This window comes from Siphateles boraxobius, unplaced genomic scaffold (genome assembly GCF_051911475.1).
Source record: "Siphateles boraxobius isolate OS27281-9 unplaced genomic scaffold, OSU_SipBor_1 29, whole genome shotgun sequence".
Taxonomy (NCBI): Eukaryota; Metazoa; Chordata; class Actinopteri; order Cypriniformes; family Leuciscidae; genus Siphateles; species Siphateles boraxobius.
In genome coordinates, this window is record NW_027508908.1 from 11745637 (window position 1) to 11770271 (window position 24635).

At 42.5% G+C, this 24635-nt stretch overlaps 1 protein-coding gene and 1 long non-coding RNA gene across 2 annotated transcripts in view; both read left to right on the forward strand.

Moving 5' to 3' along the window:
• Nucleotides 1-3188, forward strand: part of LOC143753821 (uncharacterized) — a 29641-nt gene extending 26453 nt beyond the window's left edge. The window contains exon 9 of the mRNA XM_077246588.1: nt 1401-3188. Within this exon, the coding sequence (XP_077102703.1) occupies nt 1401-1696 (296 nt within the window). The 3' untranslated portion in view covers nt 1697-3188. The remainder of the gene's footprint in view (nt 1-1400) is intronic.
• Nucleotides 3189-21943: 18755 nt separating this feature from the next.
• Nucleotides 21944-23333, forward strand: LOC143754028 (uncharacterized). Its single transcript, XR_013207865.1, has 2 exons — nt 21944-22260; nt 22356-23333. It is a non-coding gene; the product is annotated as an uncharacterized LOC143754028 (long non-coding RNA).
• The last annotated feature ends 1302 nt before the right edge of the window (nt 23334-24635 follow it).

Genomic DNA, 24635 nt, shown 5'->3' on the forward strand with positions numbered 1-24635 from the left:
TGTTCGTCTCCATAGTAAGCAGGTTATGTTCTGTGTAAGATCTCAAACCGAAATTGGACCAATCAGCTGTGAGCAAGGTGACATATTAAAGCCACTCCCCTAGTTTCTCTTGCTCCAAATTAAAGGTCACTGTGGTGATTTTTAAAGAAAAAATTGTCTGGATATAGCTAGATAATAATCTAGATGATTATTTATTATAATTATTTTTTATTATTTATATAATTATTATAGCCTACCCATAATCCATTACACATTCCATTACCCATAATCCATTACACATTCCATTACCCATTACCCATAATCCATTACGCATTTAGTTTAAATGTGTGTGTTTGTGTATATATATATATATATATATATATATATTTATATATACATACATACATATAATATATAATATAAATAAGATTTGTAATCAGTAGATACAACTTTAAAAATGACTACATTTGAGCTTACTTGTTCGAGTCTCTGTATACCCAATAAAGATATACTGTATATTATCAACTATATAAAGTAATTTCAAACCATCATGTTTTTCAAACCATCTTGACGTATTTTAATAACAATAAAATGTATGAATAACGCAGTGCTAATTGACATAGCCTTTATTACATCATAGAAACTGTCTGATTCTGTTGATAAATATTTTTTTAAATTGTATAAAATCCATCATGACTTAATGTACAGTGTTTGTCATACATAAACCAATCATAAAATTGTCATTAGGACAATATAGGAAAACATATTATTAGAATACAAATTATTGGTTATTGTTTCTTTCCAAATTTCAGATTTAAAGTAAGAGATAAGAACAATTAGACAAAGGTGAGAAAACTGCTTGTGTTCAGGACATGATACAATTTCACAGAAGTAATTCATATATGTAGATGTTTACAGTATATCACAAATGTATACAATTAACAATACTACTTTGATAAAATATAAGCAAGACCATTGTGATGGTTGATGTTTATTGTAAAAGTAATTGTGTTCACATCCCACCTTCTGGCAGGACAAAAGGAACGTATTAAAGTGAAAAAAATGTAATGTCCGCAACACTGGTTTAAACTAAATTAAATATGGGAGTTTAAAGCAGTGTCGTGGACAAAACAATTTTTTCACTTTGTTTTTTATTGTAAGACATTTAAATCACAATTAAATTACATAACTTAATAGACACTATCTTTGCGGGAAAAACTCCACAGATATTGCACTGAGACCTGTGTGTGTGTGTGTGTGTGTGTGTGTGTGTGTGTGTGTGTGTGTGTGTGTGTGTGTGTGTGTGTGTGTGTGTGTGTGTGTGTGTGTGTGTGTGTGTGTGTGTGTGTGTGTGTGTGTGTGTGTGTGTGTAATATTTGCATAGGAATAATGATTAACATACATTGTCCTCTCTGTCTCAGGGAAACGTGGTGTGCTAAAGCGGCCTTGGTCTGAAGCAGAGCGGGCAGCTGTTGAGTCACACCTGGTGCAAAACATTATGGAGCTGCGAGTGCCCGCCAAAGCGGACTGTGAGCGCTGCCTGCAGCTCTGCCCCCTGCTGGTCACTAACCACCGGGACTGGAGGGCTGTTAAATTCTACTGCCACAACCGTATACAGCTGCTCAAGAAAAGCCAGCACAGTCTGCCCTGTCTGTCTGCTGGGGCTGTGAATCAGCACGATGCTGGGAAGGGTCATCCAATAACAGCAAATGCATAAGGGAGGGAATGTGAGGAGGTGCTGAGTGAAAATATTTATATGGTACAGTCACAGTAAACAGTACTAATGCTTTAATTAATGTGATCTTGTGCGTGATTTGTGTCCAGTGTCTGAAACGCTTACCACTCTGGTTAGCAGACGGAAATGCACACCTATCTTGTGTACTTTTCTGTTTTTGTTTTTTGTCTACACATTACCAGTTTCTGTTGCTGGCTTGAAAGTAGATTAACATTTTTGACCAGCTGAAAGTCTGAATGGCTTTGCTCTCTCTTTGGCCAAGCCTACATCTCACTAAAAACAGAGAAAGAGGCAGACTGAGCATTCTGTGCCTTTATGGGAGTCAAACATGAATTTTATTCACATTTGCAGTGACAACTTTTCTCCTACATGCAGATACTATATTTGTTTATTTATTCATGAAATGAAGGAATATACACAAGAAATCGAAGATAAAAATATTGTCATCCACGTCTACCATCTTTGTTCATTTAAAATTACAAAGGTAAATTCGAATAACTTGAATTTAATTGAAACGGTTATAAACAGTTCATAAATCCCATTCCATAATTGAGCTTCACTGTTTTTTTCCAGGTTTTTATTTTCCTATTTCAAGCCTTATTTGATTTTAGATAAATGGTTCTGTACTCATTTGCTCATGTTGTCAAACCAGTATCGCATTCCTTCCACAGTAAAACACAAACTGAGACATTTTTTAAAAATATATTTACAATTTTTTTTTACTATGCAATTACAATTAATTAATGCAATTTCATTTAAAAATACCATATAGAGGTAGATCAGTTTGATGTTTATGCATAATTAATCGTAATTGCATGAACAAAAATGACCAGAATATTCTTTAAAATTTATCTTTTGTGTCATACTGAAGTCATACTGGTATGGAAGAACATGAGGGTGAGGGCTATTTTTGGTAAATGTTCCATTAATTTAAATCTGTTGAAACTGAAGATATAGTTCTGGATATTTTATGATATCTTTTTTCTATATATTTCAATGCAAATATTGATTAGATTGTTCAGCATTGAAAAAATGAAAATCTATCTCTCATGTAATTCTAGAAATGGACATAAAAGGGTGAGCAGATGAGTCTACTTGTTTGCTTTATATTCATCCATCAGATCCATCAACTTAAACTGTGTTTTGGAAACGCATGATAACCACACGTAACACCTCAGTTTATTCTTTTTATATCTATATCGCTGTTTTGTTATCTGTCCTTTCAGACTTTGCGATGTATGTATGTACTCGCATATATATTGTCATTGCTGTTGATAGTGGTATTGTTATTACTATTAAATCTTACTGTGGCAATTGTTTTTCATTTCCACTTCATGTACATACTGAATGTAAATATTTGCAGAAAAAAAGAGCACGATGTAAATCCATTGTAGGCAAGACAAGCTTGTTTTTGTTTTGTCTTTGTGTTTTTCTAAGTTCTATGAAATAAAATAAAAAAATGTTTTGTTTGTAATTTTAGACCTGGTCTTGTTTATGCTGCCCTTAAAGAAAATGCACAAGAGCTGAAAAAAATATCCTCAATTCAGTCCAAAGACACATTTCAATGTAGTGATTTTTGCTACATTAATTTTAAACAATCGAATATCATTTGCCATGGTTGTTTATTGGATTATTACATTAACATTTTTCAATTGTTTTTGTAAGCGCAAGTAAATTTTCCTTATTGATCATGGTGTCATTGCACTCTGCTCTGAAAGGTTTAATTGGATAGTGACTGGCGCACAGTTATTTGTTTAGCTTCAAATCAGTCAAAAATATTTGTTTGCATTCAATTCTATTGTAAATCAAGTCCCTACTGTCTCTTGTAGATCTTTAAAAAAAAGAGAGAGAGAGGATTTATTATTAGCTTACCAATTTCATTTTCACTGTTGAATCAGCGCTCAGAAGGTCAATTTAAAAACAGTATGAAAAACTGTGTTTTCTTATGGATTATTAATGTATTTTAAATTGAAAGATGAATAAAATCGCACAAACAGCTAAATAATAGTGGCAATTTTGCCACTGGGACTGCTTTTATTCTCCAGTAACTGCTCTCTTATATGAAGCATTTCAATATTGTCTTGAAACTTCAAGACAAAAGTTCTGTAAAACCATAAAAATAACATTTGGATCATAATGAAATGAATTTAATTTAAAACATTTAGTATACCCGGTTAATCTGAACACGAGGTTCGACTCAGCACATTCTCAAGTCCCCTCTGGAGGTTGAGGACTTTCTGAATGGTTTGGCCACACAGGAGAATGAGGAAGCGTAAAGTGATATTAATTACTGTAAGGAACTCAGCTTTTTGGAAATATTAATAATCAATAATATCTTGTTATTATTAATTATAAATATTTGGGTCAGTTAATTGGATTAACTTGATGTGGCTGAATTAATATTACAATCAATTAATCAGTTCTTCCAACGAACTCTTTTGATTATTAATTTATTCTAAGAAAAGGGTATCTTCCCTGGCCACAGAAGAATAATTATTTCTTCGCCTGTACTTGTACTTTGAGCCAGTAGCAAAAACCGTGATCGTAAAGTGACTTGTATTGCAAACAAAACAGAACCAAATACATATTATGTACAAGTTTTATTAACTAAATATAGATATTTATATGAATATAAATATACTAAACAACATACACACATGAATACATAAATAGGTTAGTGATAGGATGAAAGCGGAAACCGGAAGAGGGTCTATCAGAAGAACCATCAGAATTTCATTTTCACATTTCATTGAATTGAATACTTGCATTTGTAATGGGAACAATTCTTGAAGTTGTTGAAAATTGAAGTCGTTGATGGTTCCCGCAGTGTCAAGTGGAAGTTGGTTGAGCGTTCTCTTTCTCCAGGAACGGATGGTTGGTTTGGTCAAGGCCTGGGACTCTGTTGAGGCCACGCCGAGCACCCAGGAGAAGTGAGGAAGTCGGAAGGATGGGTGATTGGAGTCGTTGTTGGTTGGAGTCTTTGTTCCAAAACTCTTGAGATTGTCCTTCGTTCTTTGTGAGAGAGTCATCTCTCTCCTGCCTGAGCCCATATCTGGTTGGAATCGAGGCCTGCTGGGCCCTGGGGCCCCCGTGGAGGTGAATATTCATGAGTCTTCCCCTACCATCCTGTGAAAAAAAATATCGCGTCCGGGACGATTCCTCACGCTGCACGCGCATTTTTTGATTTCGCGCGGCTACGCGCACTGCCAGAGGATATCTTCAACTCTGCGGCTGCTGGTAAGTGGTGTTTTATTCTCAGCGAAGTGATTTTGATGTTTGTTTACTTATTATTATTATTATTTTACAAGAACGACGTGAAGAGCATGCTGAGATGTTGTTTATATTGCTGTGTGTAGGCTGTAGAAGTAACGTTAGGGGACCGTTTGGGGGTGCAGGGACCATTCCCCTGGGGGAGCATTGTCCCTGGACAGTTTGTCTGGGCCGTCGTTCAAATGGCCAGGCACATGCGCCGCCCTCAGCGAGGGCAGGTGCATCTGAGACCAAATAAGGAGGCGTTCTGTCAGATTACAGAGATTTCTGGATCTGACACCGCCCTGACGGTTTACATAGGATACTACAGACATGTTGTCTGAACGGACAAGAACATGTTGGTCCTGTATGAACGGGAGGAAGCACTTCAGCGCGTTCTCGACCGCTATCATCTCCTGACAGTTTATGTGAACACAGAGCCGCTATGCAGTTCTGAGTCACTCTGATTTTCTGGCCGACCAGCGTTGGAGCGGGCGCATGCGCAGTAGGCCCAGCTGAAGCACCGCTGCAGCTGATACCATACAGCCCAACATCCTTTGAAATGTTTTCAAAGGGAGAAAGCTGCCCTTCTGGAAAGATGCGGCTAGGTGGCGAACACGGCGCGCGCGCTGTGTCGATAAACAAGCCATCATGGTCACCGAGTCAAGTTCTATTCCTAAAAAGGAAATTGACTGGCTGGGCAGTAATGAGCTCTTGGTCCAGTTGACTGTGAGACCCAAGCTTTCCAGGTGACTGAGAAGCACTGTTCTGTGAGACAGCAGTTCTGTCTCTGACTGTGCCAAAATCAGCCAATCGTCCAGATCGTTCATTATTCGCAGCCCCTGACTTCTCAGGGGGGAGAGCGCCGCGTCCATGCACTTTGTAAATGTACGGGGTGCTAGGGACAGGCCGAACGGCAGGATGGTGTATTGATATACCTGACTGTCGAAGGCGAATCTCAACAATTGCCTGTGACGGGGTATTATCTGAATCTGAAAATAGGCATCCTTCAGATCTAGAGAAATAAACCAGTCCCTCGGGCGAACGTTCACGAGGATTTTCCTGGTCGCACGTATTTTGAACGGCCTTTTCGCAAGCACTTTGTTCAAATGTCTCAGATCTAGGATAGGTCTGAAGGCTCCGTCCTTCTTGGGTACGAGAAAAATATCGGCTGTAAAAGCCTGACTCGCTCAGAGAAGGCGGCACCTTTTCTATCGCCCCTTTGCACAGCAGCTTTACTATTTCTGCGTGAAATAGGTGTGCTACTTCCGCATTCACTATCGTCGCGCTCCGGGCTTGAAAGCGCGGGGGACAGCGAATGAATTGAAGTGTATAGCCCTGCTATATTGTGCTCAGCACCCATTCTGAAATCCCTGGGATAGTTTCCCACGCAGCTATGTGAGCCTCTAGGGGGCGAATGGCCTCCGGGTTCAGATCGCCGCCATTTGCGGGCTTGTGAAACTGATGCTCACTCGCAATGATGCTCGCAATGGCTGCTCGCTGAAAGCCGAGACCGGCTGATTTATGTGAGATGTCCCAATCATAAGGGATGGGGAACATTCTTTTTCTTTTTACTTTTTGACGCGCGAGCAGCGCTCCGGGCGGGAAAGCTTCCTGTAAGCGTGAGCGCGTGTGCGCGGGCACTAGACTTACAAGTGTATTTGATACCCCGATCACAATGGATGGGGAGCGTTTTATTAATGCCCTGCGTTTTGTGCTAACACTTAAACGCGCGGGCGGAGCCCGGGGGGAGGTTTGTGTTAGCAAGCGTGAAGGCACTCTGGCGGGCACGAGACTTACATTCATAACCTGCTTTCTTTTGTGAAACTGACCCGGAGCCGAAAGCGTGGCGCGCGCGCTCTCGGTTCTGGGCAATGGCTGCTCGCTGAAAGCCGAAACCGGCTGATTTATGTGAGATGTCCCAATCATAAGGGATGGGAAACATTCTTTTTTCACTTTTTGACTCGCGAGCAGCGCTCCGGGCGGAAAAGCTTCCTGTAAGCGTGAGCGCGTGTGCGCGGGCACTAGACTTACAAGGGTATTTGACGCCCCGGATATAATGGATGGGGAGCGTTTTATAATTGCCTTGCGTTTTGTGATAACACTTAAACGCGTGGGCGGAGCCCGGGGGGAGGTTTGTGTTAGCAAGCGTGAACGCACTCTGGCGGGCACGAGACTTACATTCATAACCTGCTTTCTTGATCGTGTAACAGAGCGGGCAGATAGTGGGCACAGACTTGTGGACACATTTCTTACATTCAACACTCGAGCGGCTTTTCTGCGCTTTATGAGAGTGTGCTCTGCGAGATTGGAGTGCTTATGTGTAGGGGTGAACACTGGGGCGTGGGCACTTTCACTACACTTACACCGACGGCATGAGCCGGACCAGACATTATACTCTTTTTGAGATTTTTCTGGGTTCGACGGCGGCGCGCAAGCCCGTCCGGGTCATGCAGAGAGTTCGAGAGGGCCCTGCTGCTGCATGACGCGAACGGGGACGCGAGGGCGGGGTAGCTCTCTTGTAACGTAAAGAGAGCTAGCCGCGTGCTCGGTGGTCGAGCAGAACTGGAACAGTGTTTGTACGAGGGCGCAAGCACGAGTAGTGGGCACGGGACCTACATATAACACAGATGATGCCCGTCCGGGTCATGCAGAGAGCTCGAGAGGGCTCTGCATGACGCGCGAACGGGGACACGGGTAGCTCTCTTGTAACGTAAAGAGAGCTAGCCGCGTGCTCGTACGTGTCCCTCGGCCTCATCCTCAGATGCGACGGCAGTGAGGCTCGTGAGCGCCAGCTGCGCGTCGGTGAGGAGGGGCGGGGGGTGTTGAAGGCTTCGAGTCGAACCCGCAGGGTCGACAGCGGAAGCGCTTCACAGAGCTCGCAGCCCCGGAAGTGCGAGGCGTCTTAAAAAAGACACTCGCTGCTCTATTAGAATAGGTTTTAGCAAGGTAAAGGATACGTCGCCGGATAGTGTAGCTCGCACGGATGGCTGAAGGTGGCGAAGACGGCCGGTTTCCTCAGCGCTGTCCTAAGCTGGCTGTTCGCTGTTCGACGGCGGCGGTGGCTTCTCTCAGATCCAGCGATGCGAAGAGCACGCTGAAGAGACGAAAAATCAGGGAAGTCAGCCTACAGCCCCTGTTTATACGCTAAGCCACGCCCATTCTGGCGGGCTGTGACGCTATGAAGGCGCGGGCGCCCTTCATTGGGCGTGACGTCATGCCGGGCTCACTGGTAGGCTGCAGCAGTTGCCCGCAGGGCAGCCAATGAGCACGCGAGATGGCCTGCTCTAGGTCTGCTAGCTGCTGCACTGCGTTTTCAATGAATACAAAATTAAGGATAATTTTTTGGCTTCAAAACATGGGATTGGATTGGATTGCTGTTCCTGATCCTGATCGATTGCTCCTGTCTGCCTAGCTGCCTGCTGTGTTTTGTTTGCTTCGATGCTGTAAGCTCCGTCTAAGCCTCGTATTAGCTTTGTATTTCTTTCTGTTTTGAACCATCATTTACTACCATTTCTAGTTGTTTATTGTTTATTGTCTAGTTGTACTACTAAATACAGCTTAGACAGCATCTCAGATTAACCTGACATCGCTAACTTCCGTTATTGTTAGCACAACACGCTAGTAACTCGCTAGCCTGTTAACGCGCCACCCGTGCGCTCAGTTATTTATTTATTTTTCTCTCGCGCGCCCGTGCCGAGTTCATAAAAAGCCCAGGTGAGTAAGAATCAGTCAACAAACACGGTGAGTAATGTCTTGTCCTGTTATTTTCACCTGCACTTCATGCTACATGTTTAGCATAGCCTTCCCCGTCGGCAATATAGGGTTTATATGTGATAAATGCAAGGAAACAGTCAGGCTGACGGAGAAGATTTCAGAATTAGAAACACGCATCCAAACTTTAATTGAGGATAGTAAGTGTGCTAGAGCTTTCGATTCTATTTTGGATGCGCCTAGCATAGTGAACTCTTTACATGATTCGGTTCCGGCTGAATTATTGCCTGTGTAGCCAGGCAGATGGGTGACAGTGAGGGAACGCTCTAGTCGCGGATCAAAAAACCACTCTTCCGTTCCGATTACCACAACAAATCGATTTGCCCCACTCAGTGAAACACCCACTGAGAATTCTGTTGATTGTGCCCTCGTAATTGGCGATTCTATTACACGGAACTGAGCGCCTGACATCAAAGCAAATTTAAAAGTGCTGGCTAATGCTAATCGTAAATTCTCTAAGATTGTTATTCACATCGGCACTAATGATGTTCGATTCCGCCAGTCGGAGATCACCAAAATTAATATTAAAGAGGTGTTTGAACTCGCAAGTACGATGTTAGGCACTGTAATTTGCTCTGGCCCCCTTCCTGTTCAAAGGAGTGATGAGATAGTTAGCAGATTGTCATCACTCAATGGCTGGCTGTCTAAGTGGTGTCCGCAAAATAATATAGAATTCATAGACAATTGTAGAAGTTTTTGGGGCAAACCTGACCTGTTGAAAAGAGATGGTATTCATCCCTCCTGGGATGGTGCTGCTCTTCTCTCTAATAATTTGGCTCATAGTCTTAGAGACAAAACATGACAATCTGGGGCTCAGGTCCGGAAGCAGACAAACTGGCTAAACCGACCGTCTGCTAGCGGCCTCGCGTCACCAAGGTCAGATAAATCCCATCACATAGAGCCTCTTTCACCTAGATATCATCATATAGAGACTGTGTCTGTTCCCCGAATTTGGAAATCCAAAAAACGTCCAAACGGATCTAAGGTTAAAAATGTAATTGATATTCAACAAATAAAAAATAGATATAATACAAATGAGCAAAACAATAAAGCTTGGGTTGCTGAATATTCGATCCCTTACTTCAAAAGCACTCATAGTTAATGATATGATTTCAGATTATAACCTAGATGTGCTATCCATACTTCTTTTGAAGTGTTGGTGCTTAATGTAAAAAAATATAATGTAAACGATAAATCAAGTTTGAGAATTCTGCTGGCAACTGTATACAGGCCACCAGGGCACCATAAAGATTTTATAAAAGAATTTGCTGACTTTCTATCAGAATTAGTATTGAGTGCAGATAAAGTCCTTATTGTTGGTGATTTTAATATACATGTAGATAATGGAAAAGATGCAATGGGATTGGCATTTAAAGACATTCTTAACTCTATTGGAGTTAGACAACACGTGTCAGGACCTACTCATTGTCGTAATCATACTCTAGATCTAATATTATCACATGGAATCAATGTTGATGCTGTTGAAATTCTGCAGCAGAGCGACGACATCTCAGATCATTATCTAATCTCATTTAAATTACATTTAGCCAAGGCTGCAAAGCCAACTCCGTGTTACAAGTATCTTATACCTATCACTTCTGCCACTAAAGATTGCTTTATCAATAATCTTCCTAGTCAGTTTCATCATCTCAGCATCCCAGATAGCTTAGAAGAACTCGATATTGCAACAGAAACTTTTAACTCTCTCCTTTCCAGCACTTTAGACACAGTTGCTCCGCTAAAAGAAGATTAAAGAAAATAGTCCAACGCCGTGGTACAACGAGCACACCCGGGCCCTTAAGAGAGCAGCCAGAAAAATGGAGCGCAACTTGAAAAAAACAAAACTAGAGGTATTTCGGATTTCATGGAAGGAGAGCTCGATTGCTTACAGAGAGGCTTTAAAAGCTGCTATATCTGCTTATTTTTCAACCCTATTAAAAGAAAATAAACATAATCCAAGGTATTTATTTGAAAAAGTGGCTACACTAACAAAAAAGAGAGCTTCAAGCCCAGAAGTTTCCAAGAAACACAGCAGTAATGACTTTATGAACTTCTTCACTTATAAGATTGATAATATTAGGGACAAAATTATAACTATGGAACCGTCTACTACAGCATCACATCAGGGAGTGCATTATAGTCTCCCTGAGGTAAAATTTGATTAATTTGTTGCCATAGGAGAGGAAGAATTTTGCAAACTCGTTAATTCATCTAAATCGACAACATGTATGTTAGACCCTATACCGACTAAATACTGAAAGAGATGCTTCCAGAAGTCATAGATCCTCTTCTTAACATCATTAATTCGTCTTTGTCTCTAGGATAAGTACCAAAAACCTTTAAGCTGGCTATGATTAAACCGCTTGTTAAAAAAAAGGCAACTTGATCCTACAGAATTAGTCAATTACAGGCCGATCTCAAATCTACCTTTTCTGTCAAAGATACTAGAAAAGGCAGTATCCTCACAACTATGTTCCTTTCTTGAAGGAAATGGTATCTGCGAGGATTTCCAGTCAGGATTTAGACCGCACCATAGCACTGAGACAGCTCTCATTAGAGTCACAAATGATTTGCTCTTATCATTCGATCGTGGTTGTATCTCTCTATTAGTGTTACTTGATCTTAGTGCTGCATTTGACACCATTGACCACAACATTCTCTTAAATAGACTAGAAAACTTTGTTGGCATTAGTGGAATTGCATTAGCATGGTTTAAATCATATTTATCTGACCGCTATCAGTTTGTAGCAGTAAATGAAGAGATGTCTTAGCGATCACAAGTTCAGTATGGCGTACCACAAGGCTCAGTACTAGGACAGCTGCTGTTCACTCTGTACATGCTACCTTTAGGAGATATCATTAGGAAGCATGGAATTAGCTTTCACTGCTATGCTGATGATACTAAGCTCTATATTTCTTCCAAACCTAACGAAACTCACCAATTCACAAAATTATCGGAATGCATAGTTGATATCAAAAATTGGATGACTAGTAATTTCCTACTAATAAATTCTGAAAAAAACAGAGATTCTAATTATTGGACAAAAAACATTCACACGTAATAACCTAGAATACCGTCTAACACTTGATGGCTGCTCTGTTAAGTCTTCGTCGTCAGTTAGGAACCTGGGTGCGCTCTTTGATACCAATCTTTCATTTGAAAGTCTAGTGTCGTGTCTAGTGTCTGTAAAACCGCATTTTTCCATCTTAAAAATATATCTAAATTACGTCATATACTCTCATTGACAAATGCGGAACAACTAGTTAATGCGTTCATGACATCAAGGCTAGATTATTGTAATGCTCTACTGGGTGGTTGCCCTGCACACTTAATAAACAAACTACAGCTAGTTCAAAATGCAGCCGCTAGAGTTCTTACCAGAACCAGGAAGTACGACCATATTAGCCCGGTTCTGTCAACACTGCATTGGCTCCCTATTAAACATCGTATACATTTTTAAAATATTGCTGATTACTTACAAAGCACTAAATGGTTTAGCTCCCCAGTACTTGAGCGAGCTCTTAACGCATTATAGTCCTTCACGTCTATTGCGATCTCAAAGTTCTGGCCAGTTGATAATACCTAGAATATCTAAATCAACTGCTGGCGGTAGATCCTTTATCTATTTAGCACCAAAACTTTCGAAGAATCTTCCTAACATTGTCCGGGAAGCAGACACAGTTTGTCAGTTCAAAGCTAGACTAAAAACACATCTCTTTGACCTAGCATTCACATAACACTCTATAGACTTCTATAATTCAATATTAGGCTGCTTAGATTAGGTCAGCCGGAACTGGGAACACTTCCCTTAAATAATGATGTACTCGTTACATCATAAGAAGAATGGCATCTACACTAATTTTAGTGTCTTTGTTTATCCCGAGGTTTTCCCGCAGCCTGCCGGATCCAGGTCGTTTCCAGATCTGACGAAGGACTTTCGCCTGGACCTGATGACAATGCAGTGCTGAAGTGCCAACTAGCCTCTCCCTATGGAGGATCCCTATACCACTCTACAGATAAAGCGTTGTGGAATTTTTCGGTTCGCGTACCTACCCAAAGTGATAAGATCAAATAAAATTCTGCATCAAAATTTATAGACAAGACAAGTAGTTTGTTTAGGCATGGTTTGTAAGGAATTAAAAACCTGCGCACATATATTCAAACGCACGTAACTATAGAATAAATTCTTAATGCGCATGCGAACGCCATCAGCGTCTATCACAGGTTCACGTTTAAAGTCTGTTTAGAGAGAACGGTGTCGTCTTAGCGGCCCCTAATTTAATAACAAATGATCATTTAGACGGAATTGAATCAATCAAAATTAACTTTAGCTGGAAAAAACATTTTTCAAGAACCACTATTGTGCAAAAGGCCCCTTAATAATAAGATGATGCTAGAGCAATGTAGCACTATTTTAGTTGGGACTCTTATTATGAACTCTGTAGGGAGTGACCGGAAGAGCAGCTTTCTCTTCCGCTCAGTGCGAATGGCAGATTGCATCAGCCGCTGCTAGTAATCAGGTTCACCGCAATCACGAACAGCTGAAGACGGGTTTCAGAAGCATTATTGCCTTTCAGGTGGATGTATCTTGTGTTTGTGTGCGTCCTATAAAGAGTGAGTGTTATTCCGTAATGTTCGCTGATTGATGCTCGTTATCAGTAATGACGCAGTTTCTGACGATGTTGATTAATCCGTAACAGCTCTTATAACTTATCTGTCGATCTTCCAAGTTTAGAGTTATAATGTTTAGACTGTTCTAGTAAATAATGTAGATAAATAGTTAAAGTTAATATGATGGAAGATGTTATATCCAGTGTTTATGTATCATTGTTATGAGGGGAGCAGCCTATAGTCAGTATGTGAATGATTATTTGTAATGATGTTGCTGTTATTGAGTATCGCTTTTGTGTGTTGCAGAGAAACCACACACACACACATACAAGCATCTACATCCTTTACTACACTACAATTACATTTACATTTACATTTATTCACTTAGCTGACGCTTTTATCCAAAGCGACTTACAATTGCTAGATACGTCAGAGGTCGCACGCCTCTGGAGCAACTAGGGGTTAAGTGTCTTGCTCAGGGACACATTGGTCTCTCACAGTGGATTCGAACCCAGGTCTCTCACACCAAAGGCATGTGTCTTATCCACTGCGCCATCACCACCCGATAGCTGATGACGCTGATGGCGTTACTACGAGCACGCCAAACATGTCTATGCCAGCTAATGGTTATTCAGCCCATTTATGAGCCAAACCCACGTCAGTTGAAGCAGGGCCTACTGACTGTACTCCAGGTCTCAGCTAAGTGTGCTTAACCTGCTCACATCGTGTCATTGTCCACCAAGCCTTGCATGTGCAACAGCAATCGTCTTCATGCTCAAACACAGTTAAGGAACTCCATTCACTCTGGAGGCTGCTCTCATCAGTCTACTGCACTATTGATCTCAAGTTTTCATAGCTTGTTAAAGTTTATGTAAAGGCTGTCTCCTCCTCTCGTGCTAATTCTACATACCAGTGAGAATAAATCCAATTCAAACTGATACTTCACTCTGTGGTGTTCTGACCGACACACCTGGTTCTCTGCGATCCAACTAGCCCTAGCAGCTTCAGGTAGTTCTTCGCTACATTTTGTGGTCCTTCGAGCCGGATCGCAGCTGTGCTGGGAGCATGCAACGAAGTGAAGAAGCAGTGTGGGCCCCATCGACCAGGCCCAGGCGGCAGTTAAGGCAGCCATCATATTTGAGAGATTATGAGGTCAGTGTAGCACGACCGAAGATACATGACTCGCATGTCAGCCCGCTACCACACGCGCCGACCAGGGAAGAGTGGAGTTCACAGCCTCATGTAAAGTGGATTAGACTCCCCGATGCACGGGATGATTATTCCACGAGCTCTGGGGAGAGCATTAACAACACGAGCCTAGGATGGCCACATGCCCCTATGCTCTACACGGAGGATGAACCGAGCGGGTTACAAAGAGAGAGCCTGGGGTACAGTTTAGCCTCACCTCATGGTACCAGAAGGGAGTCGGGTGAGTTAACAACCTCGGCCAGAGTGCTAGGAGCAGTGCAGCGGGATCCGTCTTCAGAGCGATGGCCAGTGCCACCCCTTCCATTACCGGGTGACTCATTAGCGTTAGAGGAGGAGGAGTTTGACGAGGGACTTCCCCCTCCACCATGGCCTTCGTTTGACTACTCTCCTCCGTCGGCGGCTGCCGAGGATCAGCGTATGGTCACCGTTATAGACAGAATGATGAGCGAGTTACAATTGATGAGGGACAGTGTGACTTCCAATGTCACAGCCCATACTCGGCTACATTCTACCCCTCGTAGCTTGAACAGCCCTCAACCTACACGAGGTCCTGAACATCACAACGTCCGGTCCTACACCCGGGTGCTAGAACCCTACATGCCCATCTCCCGTCCGCAGCCCAGAATGTATCGCACAGATGCGGGATCTTCAACTCAGTACCCAGCCAGGCCTGATACAAGTCAATCACACCCTGCTCGAGGCAGACAGTTCTCCCCAGCATCGCTGACTCTGGGAGGAGGAGACTACAGGGGCCCCGCACCGAAAATTCCTCTCTTCGTCCATAAGGACCCGATGGAGTTCTCTCGGCTGAAACTAGCCCTAGCCAATCTGCTACCCATTGACGCTTCAGAGCTTTTTAAGTATCAGATTCTGGTGGATCATGTGAAACTTGAGGAGGCCTGTCTCGTTGTCGACTCCTTTATTAACTCGCCTAGGCCATACACTGACACCATGGCAGGCATGACCCAGAAGTTCGGCCAGCCGCACCATGTAGCATTGCAGAGGATCGCTGCAGTGATGGATTCATCTGAGATCAGAAGAGGAGATGTAGCTGCCTTTGAGAGTTTCTCCCTGCATGTACAGTCACTTGTGGGTATGTTACAGACACTGGGCCCAGATGGAGAAGTCGAGCTGAAATGTGGCTCACATGTGGCACGACTCCTCACCAAGCTTCCGACAGAGATGAGAGCGAACTTCAGACGTCAGATGTTCCATCGTCCCGGACACACTCATACGCTGCTCGACCTGGCGGAGTGGCTCCGATACGAGTAGTGGTGCCAAGGTTACGACAACCCTTCAGACATCCGTATCCAAGGGCTGTCAGGACCTCGAGCCGAGAAGCGACGGAGCAAGCCAATAGCTACGGTGCTGCACGGAGCAGAGAGCTATACGTTGAACCGAGGATTGAGACAAGAGGGTCAGAACTCATCTGCGCCGAAATGGAAGAGCAAATCCAAACCCTACTGTCCATACTGTGAGGGCACAGAGCACTTCTTGAATAGGTGTCCAGTCATTCAAAGACTCACCAAAGAGGAGGTCATTGAGTGGATCAGAGGTAATGAGAGATGTTGGAGATGCGGGAGAGCACATCTGACAACGCAATGTGACCTCAAGAAACTCTGCGAGGTGTGTCAAGGGAAGCATCTGAGAGTCTTGCATGATGCCAACACACGCCCCAAGGCTGAGCCGCCGAAGGCTGAAAGCTGTCTGGTGAGCAGTAGTACAGAAGTTCTCTACCTAGACAGACCATCGGCCCACTCTCGTGTTCTGCTGAAAGTCGTCAGAGTTCTCCTGCGCAACAGGGAAAGGACATTAGACACTTACGCAGTTCTGGACGATGGTTCTGAGCGCACAATGCTCCTCCCCGAGGCCGTTGATAAGTTGGGTTTGGAGAAGAAGCCTGAGGACCTTGCTCTCCGCACGATTAGGCAGGAAGTTCAAACCCTGAAGGGAGCTGCTGTCTCATTTAAAATATCATCCTCTACCAATCCTAAGCGAACATTCCGGATAGTGGAGGCCTTCACCTCTCAACGCTTGGGTCTAGCAGACCACTCCTACACCATCGCAAGCTTGAATAGGAAGTACAAGCACCTGGCGGATCTTCCCCTTGAGTACAGGTCGCAGGCGTCCACAGATATGCCACACCTCTGCTACGGAAACGAGACATTCCCCCTCTTCAAGCTCCCAAGGAAGCCGTGCTACCCAGCCTAAGAAGTTTGGAGAGACGCCAATGTTTTACTGCGCTTCAGGGAACATGTAGTAGCAGTCAGTTGTGACATTAAAGGCATGTTCCACCAGGTTCAGCTCTTACCAGAAGATCGGTCGCTCCTCAGGTTTATCTGGAGGGACATGAAGAGTGAAACCCCCCCTGATGTCTTTGAGTGGCAGGTCTTACCATTTGGCACTGCATGTTCACCGTGTTGCGCCACCTTCGCTCTCCAAATGCATGCGAGAGATCATGGGGGTCCAGGAGAAGGAGTCAGGCATTCAGTGGAGCACTTTTTCTAAGTGGACAACTGTCTTCAGAGTGTGCACACAGCAGAGGAAGCTAAGGAGCTGGTGGACCGGCTCAGGGAAGTGCTAGCATCTGGAGGGTTTGAGATCAGGCAGTGCTTTAAGGCAGGAGTGAAGGAGCTCCGTGAGTCTTTTGACAACAAGTCTTCCGACCTCCAACGGCTCCTTTCCAAGCAGAAGATTGACTTCCACTTCAATCCACCTGCAGCTCCTCACTTCGGGGGAACCTGGGAGAGGGAGATCAAGTCAGTTAAGGCTGCACTGTATACGGTCTTAGGAGTTCAGCCTATCTTTGAGGAGGTACTACATACTACCTTACTGGAGGTAGAGGCAATATTGAATACCAAACCTTTGGGCTATACCTCATCCAGTGTCGATGACTTGGACACCGTGACTCCTAATGTCCTCTTGATGGGGGGGCTTGATGGAGCACTGCCTCCAGTAGTCTATCCTAAGAGTGAGGGACTAAGCCGGCGGAGATGGCGACACTGCCAAGTTATAGCAGATCACTTGTGGGCAAGGTTCATCAGGTGTTACCTGCCAACCCTTCAATGCAGGCAGAAGTGGCATGGTGTCCCAGCTGATCTGACAGTGAATTCGGTAGTCCTGTTGATGGACCCTCAGTGCCCCAGGGCACTTTGGCCAGTTGGCAGAGTGGTTAAATTACATCCGAGTGCAAATGGTCATGTGTGATCCGCGGACGTGCAAGTCAAAGACAAAGTGTATACTCCGCCAGCTGCCCGGCTTATTACTCTTCCAGTCATTCCAGATGCTGAGGAGGATGAGGAATGCCCCTCTACTGTCCAAATTTAAGGTGAGCCTTTTAAGTGAGCAAATTGCATGCAATTTGGGGGCGGCTGTGCAAAAGGCCCCTTAATAATAAGATGATGCTAGAGCAATGTAGCACTATTTTAGTTGGGACTCTTATTATGAACTCTGTAGGGAGTGACCGGAAGAGCAGCTTTCTCTTCCGCTCAGTGCGAATGGCAGATTGCATCAGCCGCTGCTAGTAATCAGGTTCACCGCAATCACGAACAGCTGAAGACGGGTTTCAGAAGCATTATTGCCTTTCAGGTGGATGTATCTTGTGTTTGTGTGCGTCCTATAAAGAGTGAGTGTTATTCCGTAATGTTCGCTGATTGATGCTCGTTATCAGTAATGACGCAGTTAACAGTTCTGACGATGTTGATTAATCCGTAACAGCTCTTATAACTTATCTGTCGATCTTCCAAGTTTAGAGTTAGAATGTTTAGACTGTTATAGTAAATAATGTAGATAAATAGTTAAAGTAAATATGATGGACGATATTATATCCAGTGTTTATGTATCATTGTTATGAGGGGAGCAGCCTATAGTCAGTATGTGAATGATGATTTGTAATGATTTTGCTGTTATTGAGTATTGCTTTTGTGTGTTGCAGAGAAACCACACACACACACATACAAGCATCTACATCCTTTACTACGAGCACGCCAAACATGTCTATGCCAGCTAATGGTTATTCAGCCCATTTATGAGCCAAACCCACGTCAGTTGAAGCTGGGCCTACTGACTGTACTCCAGGTCTCAGCTAAGTGTGCCTAATCTGCTCACATCGTGTCATTGTCCACCAAGCCTTGCATGTGCAACAGCAATCGTCTTCATGCTCAAACACAGTTAAGGAACTCCATTCCCTCTGGAGGCTGCTCTCATCAGTATACTGCACTATTGATCTCAAGTTTTCATATCTTGTTAAAGTTTATGTAAAGGCTGTCTCCTCCTCTCATGCTAATTCTGCATACCAGTGAGAATAAATCCAGTTCAAACTGATACTTCACTCTGTGGTGTTCTGACCGACACACCTGGTTCACTGCGATCCAACTAGCCCTAGCAGCTTCAGGTAGTTCTTCGCTACAACTATAAAACCAAACCAATCTCTGTTACCTTAAATTATATGTTTATCTCTGTAAAGCTGCTTTGAAACAATCTACATTGTTAAAAGCGCTATATAAATGAGGATGACTTGACTAGACTTGACTTCATTATCTCGAGAAGATGAATCTTTCCCGTAGCGTAAGCTAAACTTACGCAATACGAGAGAACCTCTCGTAAGAGAACTCTGTCTCCTGTAATTCAAACCGCATCGCTGAACTTGGAACTGAAATGAACGCAAACTCTGAGAAGGCCGATCTTGCCGTTACAAACTCCACTGTGATGAAGGATCAAGTTACATCGCTAAAGACCGAAAACAAACAACTTTGGGAAAAGCTGGATGAATTGGAGGCATACAAAAGGCGGTGGAACTTCAGGATTGCTGCAGGGGCGGAGTGGCAATCGGGAGAGTCGGGACTCTTCCCGGTGGGCCGATAGTGTTTCGAGGCTGTGAGGGCTGGTCTGATAATAGTTATACATTGCAAGTTCTTAGAAATATCATCCGGCGGTGGTCTAGTGGTAGATCTTTTGCCAGGCGGGTCAGAGGTTACGGGTTCTAATCCGCATTCGAATAGGTTTTTTTTCTCTCATCATAACTGAATATCTTCATCAGTGGTACAGTCTATATCAAGCAGGGACACGTGCGCAGGGTTTGTGTGCATTTATTTTGTGATTTCACCGCAATGAATAGAGTCTCCACAATGGCGATAGATTGAAGAGCGCATCCGATTGTGCGAGGCACAACACTGTATCCATGTAACTGATCGCCGTGGCAACGAGCGCTCAGCTTGAGTTAAAAAACAACACATTTTAGCACTAGATCTCTTATTTAATAGCGAACTAAATGAATGCTCTGCTAGTTAACTGGAGATTTATTTAGGCTACATCCGTGCCTTAATGTTTAAAAAACTGATGAGACACGACTTACCTGGATCTAAACAAATCAATCTAACCATAGATGTGACCAGTAGTGGTGGCTTTCTTAATATTTTTCTAAATAATTTTGCAAGGGCCGATGGTCTACGAAATTTCCCGGTAAAATTTTTGGTCCCACCCCGCCCCACTCTGGCCTTAAAGGGTCATGAAACCCTAAACCAAATTTTCTGAGATTTTAACAGAGCTATGTGTGTTGAACACCATTGAAGACAATGTTAGCATCTGTTAGTTTAATAGTAGGGTGAAAATGGTTAAATTTTAGTTTTTCCCCGCTATTTTCGTCTTCCGGGTTTAAAATCTTCATCGCAGGCTGTGACGTGGCAGAGCACAGTGTAGTGCGTTGATGACTCATCGGTCTCTCATAATTATTAATGAGACACTGTCTCTTAATTATTCATGACACCACATGGATCTTTCCACAGACATGTCAAACTGTGATATCGCGTAGTAAAGGAGAGAGACAATCATGGGACGCAAAATTTTCGTGGTGCAAAAGTCAAAGTGGATTGAATATATTTCCCCACGATGCTGCCAGTGTGCCGCAAACATTTTACCCGAGAGAGCTTCGAATACTGGAGAATGGTGGACTTTGGCCTTGTCGATGACCAATGCAAGTTAAGTCTTGCGAGTAATGCGGTACCAAGTCCTGAGGACTTTTCTATCCCTTCAGAGGTAGGCTATGTGTGTGTCTCAAATGTAACCCTGGTCATTTTACTTGCCTTTTGTTAAATAAGAGGTCGTTATGAAAATTTTAGATATTTCGATGATATATCAATTTTATGCTTAATGCGGGAGACTTGTGAATGTGTAGTGTTGACGTACGGGCCGGGCGACACCGTGTGGTGCCTGTGTGTGTGTGTATGTGTGTGTGTACGTGCTTGCGTGCGGGCAGGCGAGCCTGCGAAATGATTCGGGGTCAGAGAGAGAAGCGGTAGGATGTGTGTTTGGACGAACGACTGAAAACTCTGAAATTATCGTTCATTATTTATCGTACATTGTACAGAGGTCAAAATTATTGTTCAAATACGATAATTATCGTACATCTGGCAACACTGCTGGCTGATGACAGTTCCCCCTCTCCCCTGTCGTGCCACACCCACTCCCTCCCTTCTTCTCACAGCCATCCACGCCCATTTAAGTTGCATTTTTCAAAAAGATTGTGAGCTAGACTTGAGCTGAAAGAGGGGGGTTTCATGACCCTTTAACATTCTGGTCCCGCTTCGGATGCCACGATGCCACCAGGCGGTATGTCTGGTCGTAATCAGTCCTTCACTTACCAATCAGCATCCATTAGCAGAATGCTAGCGTGTTATGGGCAACAACAACTCAACCTGTAAGAAATCAAAAGGACATAAGTACTCGTTCATTTAACTTTCGACCTATAACCCATGTTGAACTTGCAAAACCTACATTCAAATCTGAGATTGTCAAGGCAATCGGGTGAAAGAGACAAATTTAGCCGTCTAACCCCATAGACTCCCATTCATTTTGCACTCGGACGATCGCCCCCCAGTGGAACTCTGGTGGAACTACAACCAAAATTCGGTACAATAGTATGGAAGCAGATTAGTCTCAAATATAATTCACGCAAAAAACATGATTCACACATGCATAGACAATTTCACATGCATGAAACCTAATTCACATACACACAAAAAAAATTCACGTGCTTGAAAATAAAAATTCACAAAAAGCAATTCACATGCGTAAAATAAAATTATATATATTCATAAAATATATTTCACAAATGCAAAACACAATTTGTAGGTATACAACTGTGCACAAAAACCTTTGAATGTTAAAAATGTAAGAGTGTGTCCTTGAATTTGAATGTGCAAATCGTCATTCACGTACGAATCGCCTTGCATGTGTGTGTGTGTGTGTGTGTGTGTGTGTGTGTGTGTTTGAGACTTTCCTGGCAGCGCTTTCCTCGTAACACCGAGCAGTCGTACTCTTTAGCCAATCAGATTTATGCTTATCAATCGACCAATCAGTATTACGTGAGGGCGGGCCATACCTGCATTACGTCATCAGCTTTCGACCAGTTCATGGCTGAGCAGAGGTAAGTGCAGTTAATCGTTCATTTCTGTGTTAACTGAAGTTAGAGATCAGTTGAAGCAATAGTTTATTAACTGATGTAAGCAAGTGCTGTTGTAATCAGATGTCCCATATTGTGTCAAAAATGAAGAAGAATGATGCTTGTTTTGTTGTATTTTAGCTGCAGGTAAAGACAGCTCTCACACCCTCAACAATCACGCTAATGAGTGCAAAACAATCATCGGTGGTCAGTACCCACCCTAGCTCTCTTAGCACTGGCCTCATCGAGATTGTTCTTTAAATGGTGAATAGACCTATTTTAATGAGCACACAGTGTTTATTTGCCATTTGTGTATGTTGTTAAATTATAATTAACAATTGTTTGCCTGTATTTTTCAGGATTACTCACCTTTGGTGTGACATCTGGATAGCAGTCTCAAACATCTTAATTTATGTTACTTCTTTATTCTCTTTTATACCTTTTTTGTATTAATGTCTTAATTGGTAACACTTTACAATAGCGTTTCCTTAGTTAACATTAGTTAACATGAACTGCACTTAAACAGCCTTTATTATTTTTTGTTAATGTTAATTTCAACATTTACTAATACTTCATTACTAATACTTCATTAAAATCTTGTTAACATTTAAACTAACAATAAACAGCTGTATTTTTAACTAACATTAACAAAGATTAACAAACACCACAACAAATGTATTGCTCATGGTTAGTTGTTAACTTAGTTATTGTACCATATTGTAGACTGTTACCAATATATTCAAAATGCATTTCCTTATGTTTTGTGCTGTATTGCCATCTCAAGTTTTTTAAATAAGGTTTTTTATTGTCATCTTAAGGTCTCACAGGACAATATTGTGAAGCATTAATTTTACTTTGCTTAGTAAAATAGGCAAATCTGATTTTATGCTGATAAGACAAAGGCACTTATCATAGAAAGCTTATGCGAGTAAGATAACTCAGTAAACTCTATTCAAATACCATCACCTGATCTCAGACGTCCTCTGTCTGCACCTCTCGTACTATAGGTTTTTAATATTTTAAATATCAGGACAAAATCTTTCCTAACAGAGAGGTCTACTGATGACTGGATTGAACACAATTCATTTGTTCACTTTCACTTGATGTGTTGCACTTATATTTAAATACTTTAAAAGCAAAGTAGACTCTGACTGGATCTCACAACTCTGGAAGAGACGTATATTTCTCTGTACTGAATGTTATGCTTCATACTTAAGACTGTCAGTTCATGATCTTCTTATGTAACAGGAACATTAATCATGATCAAGTCATTTTATATATATTTTATTCCCAAAGGATTTCGGAAACTTTCAAATTAATAAAATGTGTACATCAAATTGAACTATGTCTTTGAATGTTTTAATTCTGACAAGAACATTTAATAATCCATGCATAGCAGGGCTGTATTCCTAGAGTGTGTACATATAGTCCGCAGGAGACAAATAGATACAGTATCAATGCATCACTTTAAAACTCTTGTTGAAACAACTGTCAAAATGGATGGCTTGCAACATGACTGTTTTCAAAGAATTACAGTAGGAACGGTAAGATCACAGTACTGGTTGTCTGCAACTTCATACATCATCTGTCTCGGAAATCTGAAACAATAAAACTACATAATATATGCAGTTTAAAACAAACATGTCTCCTATGGCGTCATTACATACATTATCATCAGTTGAATGTGTGGTGGACAGGACATGAAAATCCAACAATACTAAAAATAAATGTTTATGTTCACATGTGAACTAAACAGCAGTTAATAAACTTTTGCTTCAACTGATCTCTAACTTCAGTTAACACAGAAATGAACGATTCGGCCATGAACTGGTCGAAAGCTGATGACGTAATGCAGGTATGGCCCGGCCTCACGTGATACTGATTGGTCGATTGATAAGCTTAAATCTGATTGGCTAAAGAGTACGACCGCTCTGTGTTACGGCCTAGTTCACACTACATGATTTTAAGCCCGATTTACAAATCGTTGAGCTCGCCGACAGGTCAGGGTGTTATCGCGTGCAAATCGCGGTGGATTAGTGAGCGATGAACGCTCCCCAATCTGTTAGTATGAAAGAGCCAACAACGCATCAAAGACCCTCGCAGACGCGTCGCCGAGCCTAGAAAAATATCTAGCATTCTAGATATCCAGAGCTGTCGCACAACTCAATCTCACTGATGTCATGAGCAACAGCCAATCACAGCAAGGCATGAGTTGAGGTCACCGGGTAAATACGTGATTTTTGCCATCAGCTAAACATAAACATGCAGCTACATCTCCGATATAAACATGCTGTACTCACCTCCAACTCTCTCTGTAGCACAGACCTGCTCTTCGCGTATGCAGATGATGTATGCTCTTCTTCTTTTTTTTCTTTTTTTCTCAGAGCAAATCATCACGCAAACAGTTTGCAGCACTAGTTTCTGTCTGACCATATTCGCGTGTTGTGTTGTTCTTTGCTGTGTATTGGCGCGTGCTGTTTCGCGTCAAGATAGACATTAGACAGATAGATTTGTAGACAAGATAGAATCGTTGGGTGACAGAGTTGTTGTCAACTCGTGTAGTGCGTTACCTCCTGTTGCGGATCAATCACGCTGTGTCGTGTGGTGTGAACAGCTCTTGAACACTCCTGATTTCTCAG